Source organism: Sarcophilus harrisii, chromosome 3 (assembly GCF_902635505.1).
Source record: "Sarcophilus harrisii chromosome 3, mSarHar1.11, whole genome shotgun sequence".
In the NCBI taxonomy this organism is placed as follows: domain Eukaryota; kingdom Metazoa; phylum Chordata; class Mammalia; order Dasyuromorphia; family Dasyuridae; genus Sarcophilus; species Sarcophilus harrisii.
This window is the reverse complement of record NC_045428.1, coordinates 578,116,195-578,134,911: the sequence shown is the minus strand read 5'-3', so window position 1 is coordinate 578,134,911 and position 18,717 is coordinate 578,116,195. Positions and strand designations below refer to the sequence as shown.

The window sequence follows — 18,717 nt, the reverse complement described above, 5'->3', positions numbered from 1 at the left end:
AGGCCCCTTGCATCAGTTTCCCTTTCAATGAAGTACAGTCAAGGCACTTCTAGAGGGGAGATTTTTAAACTGGCAAGTCCTGGAGGTCAAAAAAATGAAAATCTCACCAGCTCCCGCTAAAAGGAATCCAGAGAAAAGAACAGAAAAAGCCAAAGAACCCTGCACTCCAATCCTATTCAAATGTATATTTCCTGTGGGATTTTGGGCCTAAGTCATTTCACTCTAGTTCTCAGTTTACTCATCAGCTCCATCACCCCTGAGGATGCTTCTAGCTCCAATACTCTGAGCCTATGATCTACTCAAAATCACTCAATGGCTTGTCAGCACTGCAGGAGCTTGATCTAATTCTTAGAATTCCAAAATTTCCATTTGGAAATCACTGGTTGGAAATACACCTTGCGCAAAACCAGCAAAGCCTTGAAATGTTCTGCTAATTGTTTCATTTGCTCAGCCTCCTTCCCACTCAGAAAACTAGAATGATCACATCTGTCCAGTTTCCCAAAGGGTTACTTGGGTTGCTTTAATTCAGACCTCCATAAAAGCCAACCCAAGCATATTCACACAAGCCCTTCCTCCAACTTATCCTGATCCTACTCAGCAGGATCCCCCTCGCAAGTCTTCCCTTCCTCCCCATCCCTTATAGCTGGCCCAACAACTGCCGCCAAAGTAGCTTACTAAACATTGGGGGCCCAACTCCTTGGCTCATACGAGTAACTGGTGGATGCTATGGGAGCGTCCCTGTATGATCTATGTGGGCCTTAATTTGGAATCAAAGAACCTGAACTCAAACCTGACTTCTGCTCATTTACCTGGCCCTGATAATAAAACTGGGTGTTAAAATCTTGGGTACACTACTGACATATGTCCCAAGGAGATCAAAGTTGGAAACAAAGATCTAATGTTTCCATGTACTATGTAGTATGTAGATATGAATAGCAGCATATTTTATGATAGCCGAGAACTAGAAATAAAGAGGGAAATGGCTAGGCCAAATATGGCACGAGAGTGAAACAAAATTTCACTTTGATAAAGTCAGAGCAACATGAGATGTTCCACTGATTGATACGTATTGCAAGCGGTAAACTCATATGAACTGATGTATGAATTAACAAGCAGGACCAAAATCTACAGTATACAAAAATGATGACAACAATGTTTTAAAAAAAAAAAAAAAAAAGAGCTCATTAAAAAGAATTCTGAATAACTGAAAAACCAATATTGGTCCATAAGAATCAAAAAGAAAATACGCCTTCCTCATCCTGGTACGGAGGCAAGAAACTAATAGAGTAGAAGCCTATATCCATTTATTGATGGGGTCATTGCACTAATTGAATTGGCTCATTGTTTTTTCTTGTTACAGACAAGCAAGAGTCCATTCTGGAGATGGAGTGTGGAAGAGGGAGGGATGAAATAAATGACATCAGATAAGGACAAAGGACATTGATAAAATAACATTAAATCAAAGAGGTATTCAATAAACATACCCCTTGTTTTTGAGATTTTGTATTACTCTCCCTTCTTTCTGAAAGTTTTTAACTGCTCAGGCCAGACAAGTTTATTAGATCAAAAAGAATAAATGGATTCCCACTAAAATTATCTTTTCTAAAGCAAGTGAGCCCATGAAACATTTCCTGATGTTTCCAACCCACACTCACCCTCTTCTAGGAACTTTCCTGTCTCTTACAGTCTAGACTGCACAATGAATACTTTTTCTATCATTTATATTCTAATTGTTTCATTCAATATTTCTACAGTGCTTTAAGGCTTACAAAGCACTTTCTTCATAATTCCAAGAACAAGTATTATTACTTAGCAGCCCTTCTTAGGGATAAGAAATCTGATTCAGGAGATTGCCAAAAGGGGCACAATTAGGAAATGTAATTTGAATTTATATCTCCTTACTCGAGTCCAATCAGCTTCCCCACACCAATTCTCAATAAATAAACACCAATTACTTAAAATATCTATTACATACTAAGCAGCTAGAACTAACAATAGGAAACCAGTCTCAGGAATTAGAAAAGCCTAGAGGTATACAAGTCCCACCTTTGGTCAAGTCACTCAAGTTTTCAGGCCTTAGCTGCACAATGGGAAATTTCTTTCCCAGAAGTCCCTTATACCATTAAAAATACAGGGGCAATACCCGTTCCACATCCAAAGCGCAGGGCTTGGTGACTTCCACTTAGGCCCAATGCCTACATGCTATAGGGATGGGGAAACGTCCAACCACAAAATCATTTGGTCTGATAAAGACAACCTCAGGTGACGAGCCAAAAGCTAGCATTTACAACCTCCCACTGCTCATGATTTTGTATGGCAGTGAAATGATGTCATAAATGTCCAAATGGTCCTTGTTTCAAAAAAGGTTCCCCAACCCTATTAGAAAAGGAAGCTTTGATCTAAAAACCATCAGATGATATCTCCAAGAGGTGGGACCCTGTAGTCCTGCCCCCGTAAGCAAGAACATGTGCACTAGGATCACAGCCAATATTTCTGATTCTGACATGAAAATGTCAGCACTAAAATTAAAACATTGCTGGGTGAAATCCATGGTAACCAGGAGTGGGTTGGGTTTTCTTTTTTTCCCTGTTTTGGTTCCTCTTTACAACAGAAGCATCTAAAATAACTTTTAAAGAGGAAGGTACAGGCTAGCTTTAAAAAATCACCTTTTCTAAAAAGAATACTTTCCAGGCTCTCTAAGAGGCAATACTTCTGAGTAATGCAGATCCAAGCTATGGCCCCAACAGAACAGTCAACCAGAAAAACACCCACCCACAATACTATATGGACAATGAACAAGTCCTCTAAGGTTTTACATTCAATACAGTCAAATTAGCTCATAAATGGAAGGCAGATCATTCAAGAAAAGAAAATAGAAGTTCAGTTCTTCATTCAAATACAGCTCACCCCCTCCAGATGCTAAACAATTCACAGCATAGAAAGCTAATACTAGAAGGAAGCCCAGGACACTTGTCAGAAGATAGGCCAAAGAGAAATAGAACATGAGCCTGGGAGTCAAAGAAAGTTGGATCTTGACTCTGTCCCTAATTTCTTCAATCACCTTAACTCACTGTACAGATTAGGGGAGTGAGGGGGAGAGAAACAGAAAGAGAGGGGCCAGGATTAGACATAATAATAATAATTATTAATTATAATAATAATAATAATCTCTAGTCATTTTACAATCCTAGATTCCACTGAAAACAAACCTTAAGATGAAGAGATAGGATAGCTTGGGGTGGAAGTGGGGAAAGGGGTGTCTGAAAAAGTGATAGGAGATGACCTGGAAAAATTAAAATAGGATGAAGAGAAAGGGAGAGCTACCTAATTTCCAGAAAAGAAATATTGTTAACTAAGCACAGAACTAAGGAGTTCTGGGAGTAAAACAAAGGCCAATTTCACTGGAAAAGAGTTTATAAATCACTAGCTTTAGAGACCATCTAGAGTCATTTTACAGATAAGGAAACTGAGGCTCAGAAAGGCACATCCAGGATTCAAATCTAGGTCCTCTAACTCCAAACCTATGGGTATTCCCAATTTTACAGAGGAAAAGGGTGGAAAAATTAGGAGGAGGCATGGCTGTAAATAGTACTCAATCAGGTAAGACAAATAGTCAATACTTGTTTTCTAACAGTAAAAACTATTCAGAACAAACTGAAACCTAACCATAATCCCTTAAATCACCGGCTAAGCATAATAATGAATTAAATTCCCTAGAGTGATTATATCAAACTCAATTAGAAACAGGAGCCATTATAAACACTACTTATGTTTACTGTATTTTTGTTGTTGCTAAATATTTCCCAGTGACATTTTAATCTGATTCAGGCTGCACTTGGAAGAGTGCAGGGTGAAGCGTTTAACCCTTCTGCCCCAGTGTACCACGAAACCTCAGATTCAAGGGATTACCTTCACTTGCTGTTTTTACATCCCAACTAACTGGATCTTTCTGAGAACTGGAAAACTATAACTAGACAACTCCAGGAACACCTTTTGTTCAAAGCTAAATCCATGGTCATATAATAAAGTTAAAGAATCAAAGTCACCTTGACTCTACAGCATCCAGGCTTGGCAGCTAGAAGCAGTCCTCAGAAGGCCAACTAGTCATCAAAACAATCTGCTCCTGAACAAGGACTGGAGAGGTGAATTAGCTGAACAAAAGAGGTTCACAATAAACAGAGGAAACAAAAATCTCAAAGTATCCCCAAACCCAATAAAACAGGTTACTGCTTTGTGGGCTTCAAAAGACTGAAGGAGCCAAGACAAGTCCCTCTGACAAACCAGAGCCAGTAGCAACAATAGCCACATCTGGTGGGGATTCAACCCCAAGGATCAGCCTATATGATTCAGCCCACCAAGGGACAGATCCATCAGCCAAAGAACTAGATACATCAGTAACAACACACCCAAAAGCAAACTCAGTGGGGACGCTGGGAGAAAAGGACCCCAATGTAGAGGATTTTTTAAAAATCTTGTGACTTTGCTAGATTCCTAGGTAATTATCCCTTTCGAAAAGCTAAGTGATGTCCACTGCTTGATTTATATTCGAGTAAACATACAAGATGAAAGTTTATATTAGAAACCTCAACCCTCAGGTTATGATTGAGCATATTATAAATTCTGAGGAAACTATGAAAAGAAGCACAACTACATACTTTTAAAATGATCGAAGGGCCAGGGGAAAAGTCATCAGCCCTCTGGCAACCCCCAGCCCCACCTCCAACCCCTCCCCAGACAGTACGTACAAAGGGTGTTTAAGATGGAAAGTCTTTAGGGGAGAACTATTTCACAGTGTGTTCCAGTGAAAAGGGACCTAAGAGGCCACCGATCCAACGCAGATCTAAACAAGAATAATCCCTTTTGATTTAAAGGAATTCCTCACTTGGACATCTCTCATCTTTAAGTTTTTTACTTCTATCCTCTTCAAATCTGCCTTTCCAAATCTTCCATCCATTTCTGGAGGCCAAGCAGAGCATGTCTAATTTGTCTTTCCCGTGTCGGCCCTCCAATATCTGATGATCATTATCATGCTGTAATTTTTTTAAACCAAAAGAATCTACATGTTCAGCAGTTGGGAAAATGGCAGAATAATCTATGTCATATCCAAATAAAAGATAATCTGATAAAGAAAAACTATGAGAACAGTGAGAAATGTGGAAAGGAACATAGGGCCTGAATAATCTGGATAAAAGAGATTCCAGATGAAGAAACTTTCTATCAGTATAAGATGTACTCCCTACTCTGCAATTTCTAGTTCCAAAAAAATGCCTGAGGCACTGGAAAATTAAGTGCTTTGCTCAAAGTCCCAATGCCAATGTGTTGAGAGACATAACTTGAACTTTTAAGTAAAATTGGTCAAAGCAAGCTGGAAGGAACAAACAGCTGAACTGTTATTCTTTCCATTTGCCATAGTTTCCCATATTAAAACTCACTTTTTTCAAGTAATTATAAAGCATGCTCAATGACTTTATTTGAATGTTTTATATTTGAATTTGTAATCAATTATTTAAATAAACCAAGCTGGCTTATAACAAGACAAAGCATCATGGAAATCCTGATACTAGGAAAACAAACTGCTCGCCCAGCCCATCAGCCCCCGCTATGTTTCAAGTTTAAGAAAAAGATCTGAGGAGAAGTGTGGGGTTGGACTTCCAGTTAATAGGGACCAATTCCAGGAAGTTTGCCTCTGTGATTCTCAGCAAGCTCTCAGTTCTCCACAACTGGCACAGTTCCCAGCAGAGAGCTGGTGGAGAACATGGGGCTGTATGTTCTATTCTTCCACCGTTTCACCCATCACTTCCTGAGAGTGGCCCAGCAGGCTTTCACACACCCCCCACCCGCAGCCCCAGATCATACCTGCAAAGTTGAGAGGCCATCCCCAAGGGGGAAGTTATCAGACCAAATGGGGAGCTGAGCAAAGGCTGGGGAGCAGGGCCAACTGAGCCAGCAGATCTGACATTTACAGTTGCCCAAGTCATGAAGTCATTCCTAATGAAAGCCCTTTCAGGCTCCTTGCCGGCCGAGTCTGGTGGAAGGCATGCCGACTTCCTGTACTGTCTAATCTAACTAGGAAGAGGATGTGTACCAATCAAAAACTTGCCCAGAGCCAATTTCCATAGAAACCTCATTTAATAATTTCAACATTAAAACACTTCATGAAACAACATGAAATTAAGAAGTCAAGAGTCTGAGCATTTACTTAGTGTTAACTAATCAGCAGGCACTATTATACCACCACTATTAGGTCTACTAACCTCTAAGTTTCCATTTATGAACCGATATAGCATCCAGCTCCAAAAAAACAAAACCAGGACACATCAGTGATCTATGCAAAAGTCCGGGTTCTGACAGTCTTGCCAGTGTCAGTACTTTTAATACACTACTTCTAAAACTGTGGACTAACTACAGAGACCAAATGTTATAGAGACCCCCGTTCAAAATGGTGGAATAAAGTTACCAAAAAACCCCAATTAACTAAGTCTTATTAGGAAGTATTTAGCTCAAAAACAAACCTTAAAAGGAAAAAGACTTCATAACAAAGCTCAGCAGCCTGAGTTAGCAGAAACCCCCATAGTAGTACAAACCCCAGTACTAGCCAGAAGCCCCCCCCAGAACACCTGCCCTTGGGAATTATATAGTCCTTTCAGGAATGTAACTACTGGAAGTGATGTGATCTTGCACAACGTAGTGAAAGAAAAGTTCCACTGAGCTATCTTTCAAGCACGTCTGGTTCGTCATCCAAAAGTCCGGGCTGCCACCTCGCACCTGGACTCAGACAATGAGCACTTCTTGAGTTTCATGAAAGAAGCCCCCATTACCAGATTCTGCAATCGTGTTGACCCCAATCCCATGAGTCACCCTGCTCTGTTCTTTGTTCTCAACTCCACCTCTAACAGTTTTCCCTATAAATTGATCTCTTTCCTCTTTCCCTCTCTTTGAATTTAATCTGCTTTAATTGGTGATATAATTATAACACTTTGCCTCTTAGAAATTATCCAAGCTTCTAAATTCTTTTGGGACACCCACAAGACCAGTCTGGAACCCCAATGTATTCTTGGGGATCCCTTGTATCCTTGCATCTCCACAACCTTATCTCGGACTTGAACCAAAGACAACATACAAATACATCTGAACAGTCACCAGGCGACTGAGCCCTAAGTACAACTGAAGCAGGTCTTTGGGGGCCCTTTCCCTATTGTGGAGGGGGGCCCAGTGTACTCATGGCTCCCCAATCCCCTCTCTACCCAGGCCTGCTCTCCCTGGTGGTGCCTCATGCTCCAAAGTATCTCTCCATTCCAGAACAATGTGGGCAATAAGAGGGAAAGCAAGCACTTACACAATGTGCCAGGTACAGTGCCAAGAACTTTGAGGTTTTCCTGACTCCAGGACCAGTTCCATACACTGGCCACCTAATTGCCTCTGGCAATCAGATTAATATTATTCACAAAAAAAATGTGAACTAACAGCCTTTACTCTTCCAGTGGTTATTTCAATTTAAAAGACCAACTTCAATGATAAGCAGATGAAATGACCTTTCTTAGGGAAACAGGAAGAGGGAACAATTTCACTCTGGCCCACAGCAAGAGGACTTCATCTCGGAAAGATTATGAAGACCTGAGACTTGTATCTCCATTATAGAAGATCAGTTTGTTCTCCATACTCCATACCCATTCCCAATCAGGGACAAAGGAAGTGGAACAAAGGTCAGCATAATTTTTTCCTTGTTATTTTAGTTCCAAATTTAACACCAAATAAATGTACATTTTCATCAGAGTAAAACAGAAAAAGGGCTGTACGTGAAAGTACAAGGCTTTTGTGTATCATTTGCTTTTCTTTTCAAGTATATAACAGATTAATGAAAATTCAAGCAAAAAGACAAGTGACACACAAAATTTCTAAGTAAAACTAGAGGCTGTTTTTATTGATAAAATAACACCTGATGCCAGTCAAAGCAATGCAGTAATGGTATGCCAAACCCTGGTAGGGTCTTAGGACTAGAAAATAGGCTATCTCCAAAATAATTTGACACTTACATATAGCATACTTTAAATTCATATTCACAATTCACTTCCTGTGTTTTCCTGTTAAGTCTGTTTGCCTCAATTTCCTCATCTATAAAATGACTGGTGAAACAACTCCAATATTTTTGCCAAGAAAACCCCAAATGGGGTCCTAAAGAGTAGATGACTGAAAAACTACTGAATAATTGAAGACATTTTGTCTTCATTTATTTGCATATAGATTAAATCATCAGTACAAAGCACTGAGGGCAGGAATGGGTTTTTATCCTCCCTCATTCAATCTCCATCCCTACCCCAAACATTCTGACCCTGAACAATGAATAAAAGAGCTCTTAAATTCTCATTTGGGCAAGAGCATTCAAGTCCCTTCTGCAGCTCTTCTGCCCCAGTAATCCAAATAAAAGAAACCAGTGGAAAGCCAAGGCAGTTCTTAGCTAAGCAGTGTCTGAGGCTGGATTCCTGACACCAGACAGCACAGAACTTCTTCTTTTAACTATTCCTTTTCAGTAAAATATATGGTAAAAGACCATGTTTTCAACATATGGTGAGAAACCATGTTCACATCGGTTTGTGAATGCATGCACATAACATGAGCAGTGAATGCAATGGAATACTGTTCTACTAAACAACAACTGGGGACTGGATGAACCAACTGTGCTTGTCAATGTGATGGAAACTTGGGCTGTCATTAACAAGTGACAAAAAGGCTGACTTCTGAGAAAGATGTGCGTGAAATGTTATGAACTAGAAGTTAGACAACAAAGATCAGAACAAGTTAGAACAATCTTAGAATTCTGATTAAAGCTGGGATCAGTCAGGACTTTAATTCCTTGGCAAGGAGGCAGGCAATGGACCAGAGGCAAAACCAGACATGCCTTCCCAGATGTGGTCACTGGGCTTGTCCCAAGGGAGGGTTCCTGGAGCTTTGTGATCTATGACTGAGGGGGAGAAAAGAACCAACCAAAAAATGCAGAGAAAAAAAACATGAGATGCAACACAAACAGCAAAATTATTACTTTAAAGATAATGTATTTCTTCTGGGGAAAAAAAAAAAAAACAAGTCTTTAAAGCATTTTCCAAAAGAGGTTTACATGATTATAGAAATAATTTTGCATGATTAGACATCTATAACCTATATTGAACTGCTTGCTTGCTTTCTCAATGGGGAGTGAGGATAGAAAGGAAGAAGGGAGAGAATTATTTTACAAAATTTTAAAAACTTCTCAGGCCCCAATCCTGCAATGACCTAAGATTCTAACTTACTGAAAAGTTATTTATCTGTACACATGTGGTATATCAGGTGACTTCTCACATAGATTATGTAAAAAAGTATCTTCAAACTAAAAATAAGAACAAACATTGAGAGAGAAGGGGAGAGATAGGTTTCTGGCAAGGACCCTTCTATATAACACTATTCAATTTATTTTTTCTTGAAATCATGTGCTTTATACATACTAAGGTCTTAATCAATATATGTATGAGGTGATACAGTTCCAATGGACTTCTGATGGAGAGAACCATCTGCACCCACAGAGAGGGGCTGGAGTGACTGAGTGTGGATCACAACATAGATTTTTCCCCACCTTTGTTGTTTGTTTGCTTTTTGTTTTCTCTTTTTTTTTCTTTTTGATCTGATTTTTCTTGTGCAGCAAGATAATTGTGGAATTGTTTATAGAAGATTGTATGTGTTTAGCATATATTGGATTACTTGCTGTCTAAGGGAGGAGGTGGGAGAAGGGAGGGAGGAAAAAATTTGGAACACGGGGTTTTGCAGGGGTGAAATGTTGAAAATTATGCATATATTTTGAAAATAAAAAGCTTAAAATATCTATTTTAATTGAATTCAAATAAAAAACAATGTTAAAAACTTTTTACATGTAACTAGGGGAAAACATAGTACTAATCACAATTTAAAAAAGAGAGATAAATAGTATTTTTTAAAAGGTCTACAGCTACGTTACATCCAGGCCCACAAACTTCAAGGAAGAAAGCACAGTTCATCTCATTATAAACAGGGCAAGACAAACTTACCAGGTTTTTAGTACCTGAACTAATCAGCAAGACTTATAGGAGGCTGACAACCTGCTATCAGTATACTCATCAAGAAAGTGATGTTTTAAGCCCTCCCCAAGTTCAGCTAGAGAGAGACTGAAAGCATGGAAGAAAAAAACCAAGATGGGATTTGGAAACAAAGCTGGCCAGCCTATCTTACACACTCAAGCGTTCAGAAAAAAAAAAACCCACAGCAGCGGTCTCCGTGTCAAGCCAGGGGCTCTTAGGCCTGTTTATCCCTCTGAAGCCTTCCCAGAGCCCGGCCATGGCAACCCAAGGCCCACGAACAAATTCAGCGACCGGAGAACCCAGAGCAGAGCCTCTCGAGCACACCAAGGGGCACAGCCCGCAGCAGCATTCCCGCATTGCCCACAGGCTGCTGTTTGGTTTTCCATTTGTTCCTGATGCCACACAGTACATGAGGAGGGCACACAGAGCATTTGTGGCAAACAGTGAGCTCAAAAAAAAAAAAACACTGGCAACGCAAATATGAAGCTTGGATTTTTTTTTTAAGTACACACTGTAAAAAGCTCTAGACGGTGAGTCCAATGAGGACACCTGCTGAAGTCACAGGGAGCTTTGGAGAGGACAGTTTGAGTTTAGTGATATTGGAGGCCGGATTGCAAAGGGCTAAAGTTTATTAAGTCAAAGGAGCGTCTTTTTCCAAGGCTAAGAAAGGAAGATAAGATACAGGATGAGAGCTTGAGGGAATGGATCTGGAGTGGGTTTAAAAACCGAATTTCCTAGGGAATATTGCTCAGGGGATTCCTTTAAAAGTATCTGGAAATTCATCCATGGCTTCATAGATAGCCTCCTCTAGGAGTTAATGTAACTGAAACAAATCTGAAAATGTGACTGAAAAATCTGTCAGCCTTCAGTCAAGCTGATGACTGGTAAGCTTCTCCAAATCCAAGAGAGCAGCGGTCCTATTTTAGCGCTTATGGACAAAGCCACTCCAGCTTGGTAGGACTGCTGGTTGTGGTAGGGCTCCAAAGCCTACCCTTATGACAGAAGATTCCCTATGAAAGACACATGGCGCAATAGAAAGACCGTTAGCCAGGGGAGTGCCCTGAGTTACAACTGGGTCCTTTTTGAACCTTAGCCCTTAAAGGTAATTCTGCCAGCCTTGTCTTCCTTAATTTTTTTGCTGTTGCTAATATGTCAACCAATGCTACAAATGCTACAAACCTTCCCCTCCCTGCAGGCCCACTGGATGTTCTCTCCTACTGCTCTTCCTATCTGGCTGATGATTCCTTCGAAGTCCCTACTGCCGTACCATCTGTTCCCTCCTGGCCCTGAATGCAGATTTGGCCAAGGCTCAGTCTTCTATATATACTCTCTGTAAGTAGGTCCTTTCCCCTGAAGATCTTCATTACTCTCATGGATTTGTGGATCTCTAAACAGAGAACTCTCCAAGCTTTTTCACTCAATCTTGTTTTAGGATTTTATCATCTCCTAGGCACTGGACTAAGTGCTAGGAAAACAAAAAACAAAAACCCAATCCCTGTGCCCATAAGGAGCTAACATTCAATGGGAGACACAGCACAGACATAAATCAATGCTTTAAAATTAGAACAATAAAGCTTAGTCTACCTCTCAGATCTGTGGTCCGGAAGGAATTTGTGGCCAAAGAACTAAGAGTACTTTATGGAATGCAAAATGGATAATTTTGATTATATTCACTTAAAAAGTTTTTGTACAAACAAAACCAACGGAGACAAGATTAGAAGGGAAGCAGTAAACTAGGGGAAAAAATTTACATTTAAGGATTCTGATAAAGGCCTCATTTCTAAAACATATAGAGAGGGGCAGCTAGGTGGTACAGTGGATAATCACCAGCTCTGAAGTCAGAAGCTCAGACACTACTTCTGTGACCCTGGGCAAGTCACTTAACCCTAATTGTCTCAGCAAATAAAATAAAATAGAGAGAAAATTTATAAGAACACAAGCCATTCACCAACTAACAGTCAAAGGATATAAACAGAAAACTTTCAGATGAAGAAATTAAAATCATTTCTAGTCATATGAAAAAATGTTCTAAATCCCTATTGATCAGAAAAATGCAAATTAAGACAATTCTGAGGTACCACTCTACGCCTCTTGATGACAAGAAAAGATTAATGTCAGAGGGGATCTGGGAAAACTGGGACACCAATACATTATCGGTGGAACTGTAAACTGACCCAACTATTCTAAAGAGCAATTTGGAACTATGCTCAAAGGGCTATCAAACTGCATACCCTTTGATCCAGCAGTGTCACTACTGGACCTGTATCCCAAAGAGATCTTAAAGAAGAAAAAAGGACCTACATGTGCAAAAATGTTTGTGGCAGCCCTTTTCATAGTGGCAAAAAAATGGAAATTGAATGGATACCCATCAATTGGAGAATGGCTGAATAAATTGTGGCATATATTATGGCATATATATAATATAATATAATATTATGGAATATTATTGTTTTGTAAGAAATGACCAGCAGGATGAATACAGAAAGGGTTGAAGAGACTTACATGAACTGATGCTGAGTGAAATGAGCAGAACCAGGAGATCATCATATACTTCAACAAGATTATACAATGATCGATTCTGATGGACATGGCTCTCTTCAACAATGAGATCATTCAAACCAGTTCCAATGGTCTTATGATGAAGAAAATCATCTACATCCAGAGAGAGGCCTGTGGGAACTGAATGTGGACCATAATATAGCATTTTCACTCTTTTTGTTGTTTGCTTGTATTTTGTTTTCTCATTTCTTTTCCCTTTTTGATCGGATTTTTCATGTGCAGCATAACTGTATAGAAGAATGCACATGTTTAACATATACTGGATTACTTCCCATCTAGGAGAATGAGTGGGGGAAAGAGAGGGAGAAAAAAAAAAAAACACAACTTGGAACCCAAAGTTTTACAAGGGTGCATGATGAAAACTATATGCTTAAGTTCTAAAAATAAAAAACTTTATAATAAAATTAAAAACAATAAAAGATAAAACAAATCAATGCTACAAGATTACCAATCTGGGAGTGGCTTTGGCAGATTTGGAGGATGAGGGGAATTAGGGGAAAGAGATAAAGAATCCCACAGGAAGTAGCACCTAAGCTAAGTCTTAAAGGACATCAGGAATTCTAAGAGATGAAGTGATGACAGAAAGTATCCAAGGCCTGAGAAACATACAAAAGAGACAGAAACGGGGAGAAGTAACAGCAAATGGACCTGGACCAGAGTATTTAGGGGGATTAATGTGTAAAAAGAAAGGGGTCACCCAATGGATGGAGCACCAGCCCTTAAGTCAGGAGGACCTGAGTTCAAATCAGGCCTTAGACAATTAACACTTCCTAGCTATGTGACCCTGTCACTTAATCCCAATTGCTTCAGGGGGCAAGAAAGAAAAAAAAAAAAAAAAAAAAAACAGGGGTCAGAGTGTGAAGTACAAACACCAAGCCACTGACAAGTAGGAGGATGCTATGGTAGGACCTGTGCTCTAAGAAAAGTTGCTTGGGCAACTTCAACAGAAGAGGCTGAATGCAGTGCACAATTATTAATTATAGCAACTGTACAAAGGAGGTGATGACAATAAGCCTGAGCTAGTTTGGGGCCTGTGTGGAATGGCCTAAGGGAAGGATGTTTTGGCAAAAGAAATAAGATCAGGCAATGGACTGGAAATGGGGACAACTGGGTGTCAATGAGGTGTACTGGAAACTGGAGTACCAAAGGGCCCAGGATAAGTCTTTGGAGGACCCTCAGTTAATGATAAGGGCGTGAATAAAAGTGCCCCAAGAGACTGAGAAGGTACAGACAGTAAAGAAAGCAGTCACCAAATCTTAGAAAGGGAGGAGGATCTAGGAGCAGTCAACAGTGTTAAAAGCTGCAGAGAGAATGAGAAAAGGCCATTAGATTTGGCAACACTTAGAGAATGTGGTTGTAGTTGGCTGACAAGACTAGAATGCAGCGGGTTTGGAAGCACACAAGTGGAGATTAAGTGGAAGCCCCTCGTGTAGCTGGCTTTCTGAGTTTAGCCAAGAAGGAGAGAAGAAATACAGGACAAAAGTTTTCAAGCACAGTCAGATCAAGTCAAGAATTTTTAAGAATGGTTATGTTGGGGGAAGCTGAGAAGGAACCAGTAAATAGGGCCAAGTCTGGGAAGGGAAGAAATTAACTCCAAAATAAAGATGGCAGCCTGGGACAGACCTGAAGAGTGGAAGAATAAAGAGACACCATAATGAGGACAGGGAGCAGGTGTAGGAGGAGAAAGGCACAGGAGAGAAGGTAAGTATGACCAGATAAAGGAATTTATGAATGGCTGATGACAAGGTCCAGGGTCAGCCTTCCTCTACAGAGCTAAGGTGGATGGAGCAGGGAAGAAAAGCTGATCAATCAGGGTGTTTGAGGGATTAGCAAAGTGCCTGTTCAAGTCTACCCATCAGAAGGCCAGAGTCAGGGAGGAGGGGAGAAAGGCTGGGTGCCAGACCCTGAGAAGACGGTAGCGGGGTAGGGGGGAGAGGAGGAGGATGTGCACCCCACAGACCAAGGGAGAATCTAGATGTGGCAAGGAATTGCAAGAAGAATTAAACTGAGTTTGTATAAATATATACAGCCAGTATTGGAAAGCCTCGTGGTGACACCTGGGAGAATGGATCTCTGAATGCTAGTCACATGGACAAAGCAGCAGGGCCAAGCAACATAAGACAGACTTTGTCTGTTATGGATTACGAGGTCCAGAGTGCACAATGAAGGGGCTTCTCTGGAGCAACACTGAGGGTGGCAAGGAGGTCGGGCTGAAGAGGATGGGAATCAGGGGAGATGGGGGTGGGTAGTCTTTGGGTTCAGTATCATGGGGATGGGGATGAGGATGGGTAGGAGCTAACTATTGAGGAATGAGTCATGAGAGGTTCCAGTATAGGCCTCGAATACCCAGGAGGCAGACAGAGCTAGTCACTTGCGGGGCTTTGGCAGTTGAGGTATCTGGAAGCCAAGAAGGCAAGAGCTAGGGAGTCCCCTCCACTCTCATCACTTAAGCACACACCATCATTTTCTTAATTTCACTTTTTTCCTCAATGACATGTAAAACAAAAAATTTTAATTTTTTCTTTTAGTTTTGAGTGCCAAATCCTCTCCATGCCCTCCCCCAACTTGAAAAGGCAAACCATTTGATATAGAAGAGTGTACGTGTACAGTCACAAAAACCATTTCCATGTCAGCCATGGGCAACCTCATCTTCACTCAAGCCAACTGAATGGTCCCCAGCTTTCCTCGGAAAGACCCGGGAATTCCAGTTCAAATCCACAGAACTCCCCTGGACTAGAATAATAGACCTCTGATTGGTCTCCCTCCAATTCAATGCCTTTCTTCCTCACACTGCTAATAAAATGATCTTCCTAAAGCACAGATATGCACTGAGCTCCTTCTAAAAAACCTTCAGGGATTCCTTCTCTGAAAGGGAGAATCCCAACCCTGGAGCAAAGGCACAAGGAAAGGAGATGGAGCCATTGTAGAAAGACCATAAGACTGCAAAAGGGAGTTTTAAAAGCCAACCCAAGGAATTCGACAAGGAGTCACCAGAGTCTATGAGTCATGGAATAAAATGGTCAGATCTGGGAAACAGCCGCAGGGAGGGTGGCCTGGGCAGGAAAGCCCATGGGCTTGGCTGTCAAAAATTAAAAACCATGACAACCATTCAAGGTGAAAACTGAACTAAAATGGTGGCCCCGTGACAGAGAAAGAGAAGAGCGATATGGAGAAAGAACTGGGCAGGTGGAGAGGAGACTAAGCTTGCCCGAGTCAGGGTGCCAGTGCCCTTCAGAGAACGGCTTGGGGACAAGGCTTCTGCTTTAGGCCTGTTTAGGCTAGAAATGCCCCTGGAAGGATTCAGCCCCAGGAGGCGCTTGCCATAGAGTTCACTTATTGGTGTCCAAGTCAGAAGTCATGGGGTGGGGCAAGCACAACTTAGCATTCCCAGAAGTCTGTGTTGCATACTTTAAACATTTTTGGTTGAATTCTTGAATCAGATCTGGCCCTAGCCCTACCACTAACTGTCCTACCAGGACACTGGCCCTGTCACTTTTCCTTTCTGTGAGACATGGGAAAAAATTAGCCAAAAAAAGTTTTAGGAACTTTCCTTTAGGAAAGGAAGAGAAAATCCAGCGTATTTGTATGTGCAGTTCACAAGGCAAAGAAAGGCTAGAACTCTTTGGAGAGCCAACCGGCCCATTCAGATGCACTGAGCTCTTGGGTGTCCTGGGGCTGAACTGAGTGAAGAGCCAATCTGGGCTGGGAAAGGTTCTAACAAAGAGCCCCATCCCAGGGAATAGGCCATCTCTAGAAATAATAGCTGCACCTGCATAGATACACAAACATCTGCGAGTACCCATACACATAGATACATACACAGGCACTCATATACATGGATATACACATACCCTCACACACATATACATTTATACTCACATATACATATATATACACACATTAACACTCTCACAGAAACACACACACACATACACACACACAAACTCTCCTCTGCTTCAAAGGCAATGGGTAGACCACGTGCTGCAGTCTTTGAAAGGGGGTGCGTGTTCAAATACAAGCTGACCTCAGTTGCTTCTAAGTCCCATTAAATAAAAGAAAAACTGAGTCAATTGTGGTGGCCTAATATAACTGAGTGTTCCGATGCAATTAAGGAGGACAATGAAAGAATATGAAGAAATATGACAGGACAGATTTAAAACCAATCAAAGCAGAGAAATAAGATTCAAACTGATCATTTTTCAATGTTGAAACAAGCACAAGGACAGATGGACCAGCCAAACTGGCAAAGAAGATTCAGAGATTAAATAGTATTTACCTACTGATTTTTTTTCACATCAGCAATTGTAAATATTTAAATGATCTCCCTAATGTCTAAAGTTCTCAAAACAAGGGGAGCAATTCTAAAGGCCTTTCCAGCTGGGAGATTTCAAGTCAAGCAGGCTGAGGGAAACACCAGGTCAGGCAGCAACTAGTCACTGCTAACAACTTTCCTCATCATAGATTCATAGGTTTTAATAATCATTACTAAAATACAGAATTTTAAGTTCTTTAAGTATTTATTTAAAACTCAGATGCAAAAAAAAAAAATTTTTTTAAATAGAGAGGAAAAAAAATTGTCATGTGCCCAGAAGACTACCAGGAAGGATTCAAAATATGTAAATTTCTATTTCAAGAAAATATTTAATAGAAGACATTTTATTCATGATTGTCCATCTTTTCTTTGCTTCCTTATAGGTTTTTCTTTTGTTCTCTGTACTTTTATTTTTTTCCCCCTCTCCTTTTTAAAAAAATTATCTTTTCCTCCTTTCTTCACCCCCCCCCCCCCCCCCCCCCCCCCCCCCCCCGACCTCCCCACTTCCCCCAAGCAGGCTACAAATAAGCATGGATATATTTATTAAGCAGGTAGATATATGTACATACACACATACATATAAATGCACACACATATATCTACATATGTACATTCATGTGGATACACACGTGTAAAACCATATTAATGACTGATGTGTCATTTCCCTTGATTGAATTTTTAAGTTTGATTTTGTCTAAGATCAATGATTACCGTTTGTATCCATCTTCTATCCAATCCCTGCTAACTCTTCTACTTTATTTTTACCTGTCAATTTGCCTTGATATTTGTTCTTTGTGTTTCATTCTCGAGAACCACCATGACATGAGGGAGGTGATCCCATGACACGCATGTGAGCTGGATTTCAGAGAGGGAGGGCTGAGCAAGGTCACCTACCTCCCCTTTCCCCTCCAGAGCCATCTGGGCCCAGTGACCAGAAATAGATCAGGAAGACCAGGGATGGCCCTGGATACAGTGGGGCCTTTTAAGCCAAGGTCAGTAATGAAGGCTAGGTAGCAATTGAGGCAAGCAAAGAATCTCTTTTTCATCTAGTCCTAAAAAAGCACAAAAACCTCACAAACCCACTCCCACTGATCTAAACACCCTTGTGGCTCCCCTCTCCCCCCCCCATTCCCTCCCTCTTTATCATTTTTCCATTAATCTACACACACTCCATCCCACTCCCTCTACACACCCACTTGTATGAAAGGGGCTGGCACATAACACAGAATCATCCTGAGATCTTCAGATAGTTCTCATGGATATTAGCATTTCTTGAGACAATACAGGCCTTTTGGGTGCTGTGGAAACAATCGTTTTCTCAAATCTTGGGGGGGGGGTGGCCCCCCTGTGGGACACAGAACCAGAGTGCTGTGCCAGAACAGGATGATCCCTATCAGTGACAAGGCACAGGTTTTGTGAACATATAATGGGAAATAAGGGGAGCAAAATTCCTTAGTGACACTTTGCCAGAGCGGGGAGACCATTACAGGGCACAGGGGATTATTGATTTGCCAAATTCAGGGCACAGCCTGCTTGCTGGGCCTGAGCTCTGGGAAATAGGGTTATCTCCAAAATATTTTGACACTTACATACATCATATTTTAAATTCATAACCCTGAGAAGTACGGGCTATTATTATTTCCATTTTACAGATGAATAAATTGAGGCAGAGAAGGGACTTTACCAGCATATAAGGCAGGATTCAACCTCAGGCCTTCCTGACTCCAAGTGTGCGGCAGCGCTCAATCCACTGGCACTCAGCCG

General features: G+C 40.9%; 1 protein-coding gene across 4 annotated transcripts in view; it reads right to left on the bottom strand.

Moving 5' to 3' along the window:
* Positions 1–18,717, bottom strand: part of ACOT7 (acyl-CoA thioesterase 7) — a 146,698-nt gene that overhangs the window by 115,079 nt on the left and 12,902 nt on the right. The window contains exon 1 of one of the 4 annotated variants that reach the window (XM_031963726.1): positions 5,857–5,891. The exons of the other annotated variants lie outside the window; for them this stretch is intronic. Within the exon in view, the coding sequence (XP_031819586.1) occupies positions 5,857–5,876 (20 nt within the window). The 5' untranslated portion in view covers positions 5,877–5,891. Of the gene's footprint in view, positions 1–5,856; positions 5,892–18,717 lie in introns of those variants that run through there. 4 annotated transcript variants of the gene reach the window in all.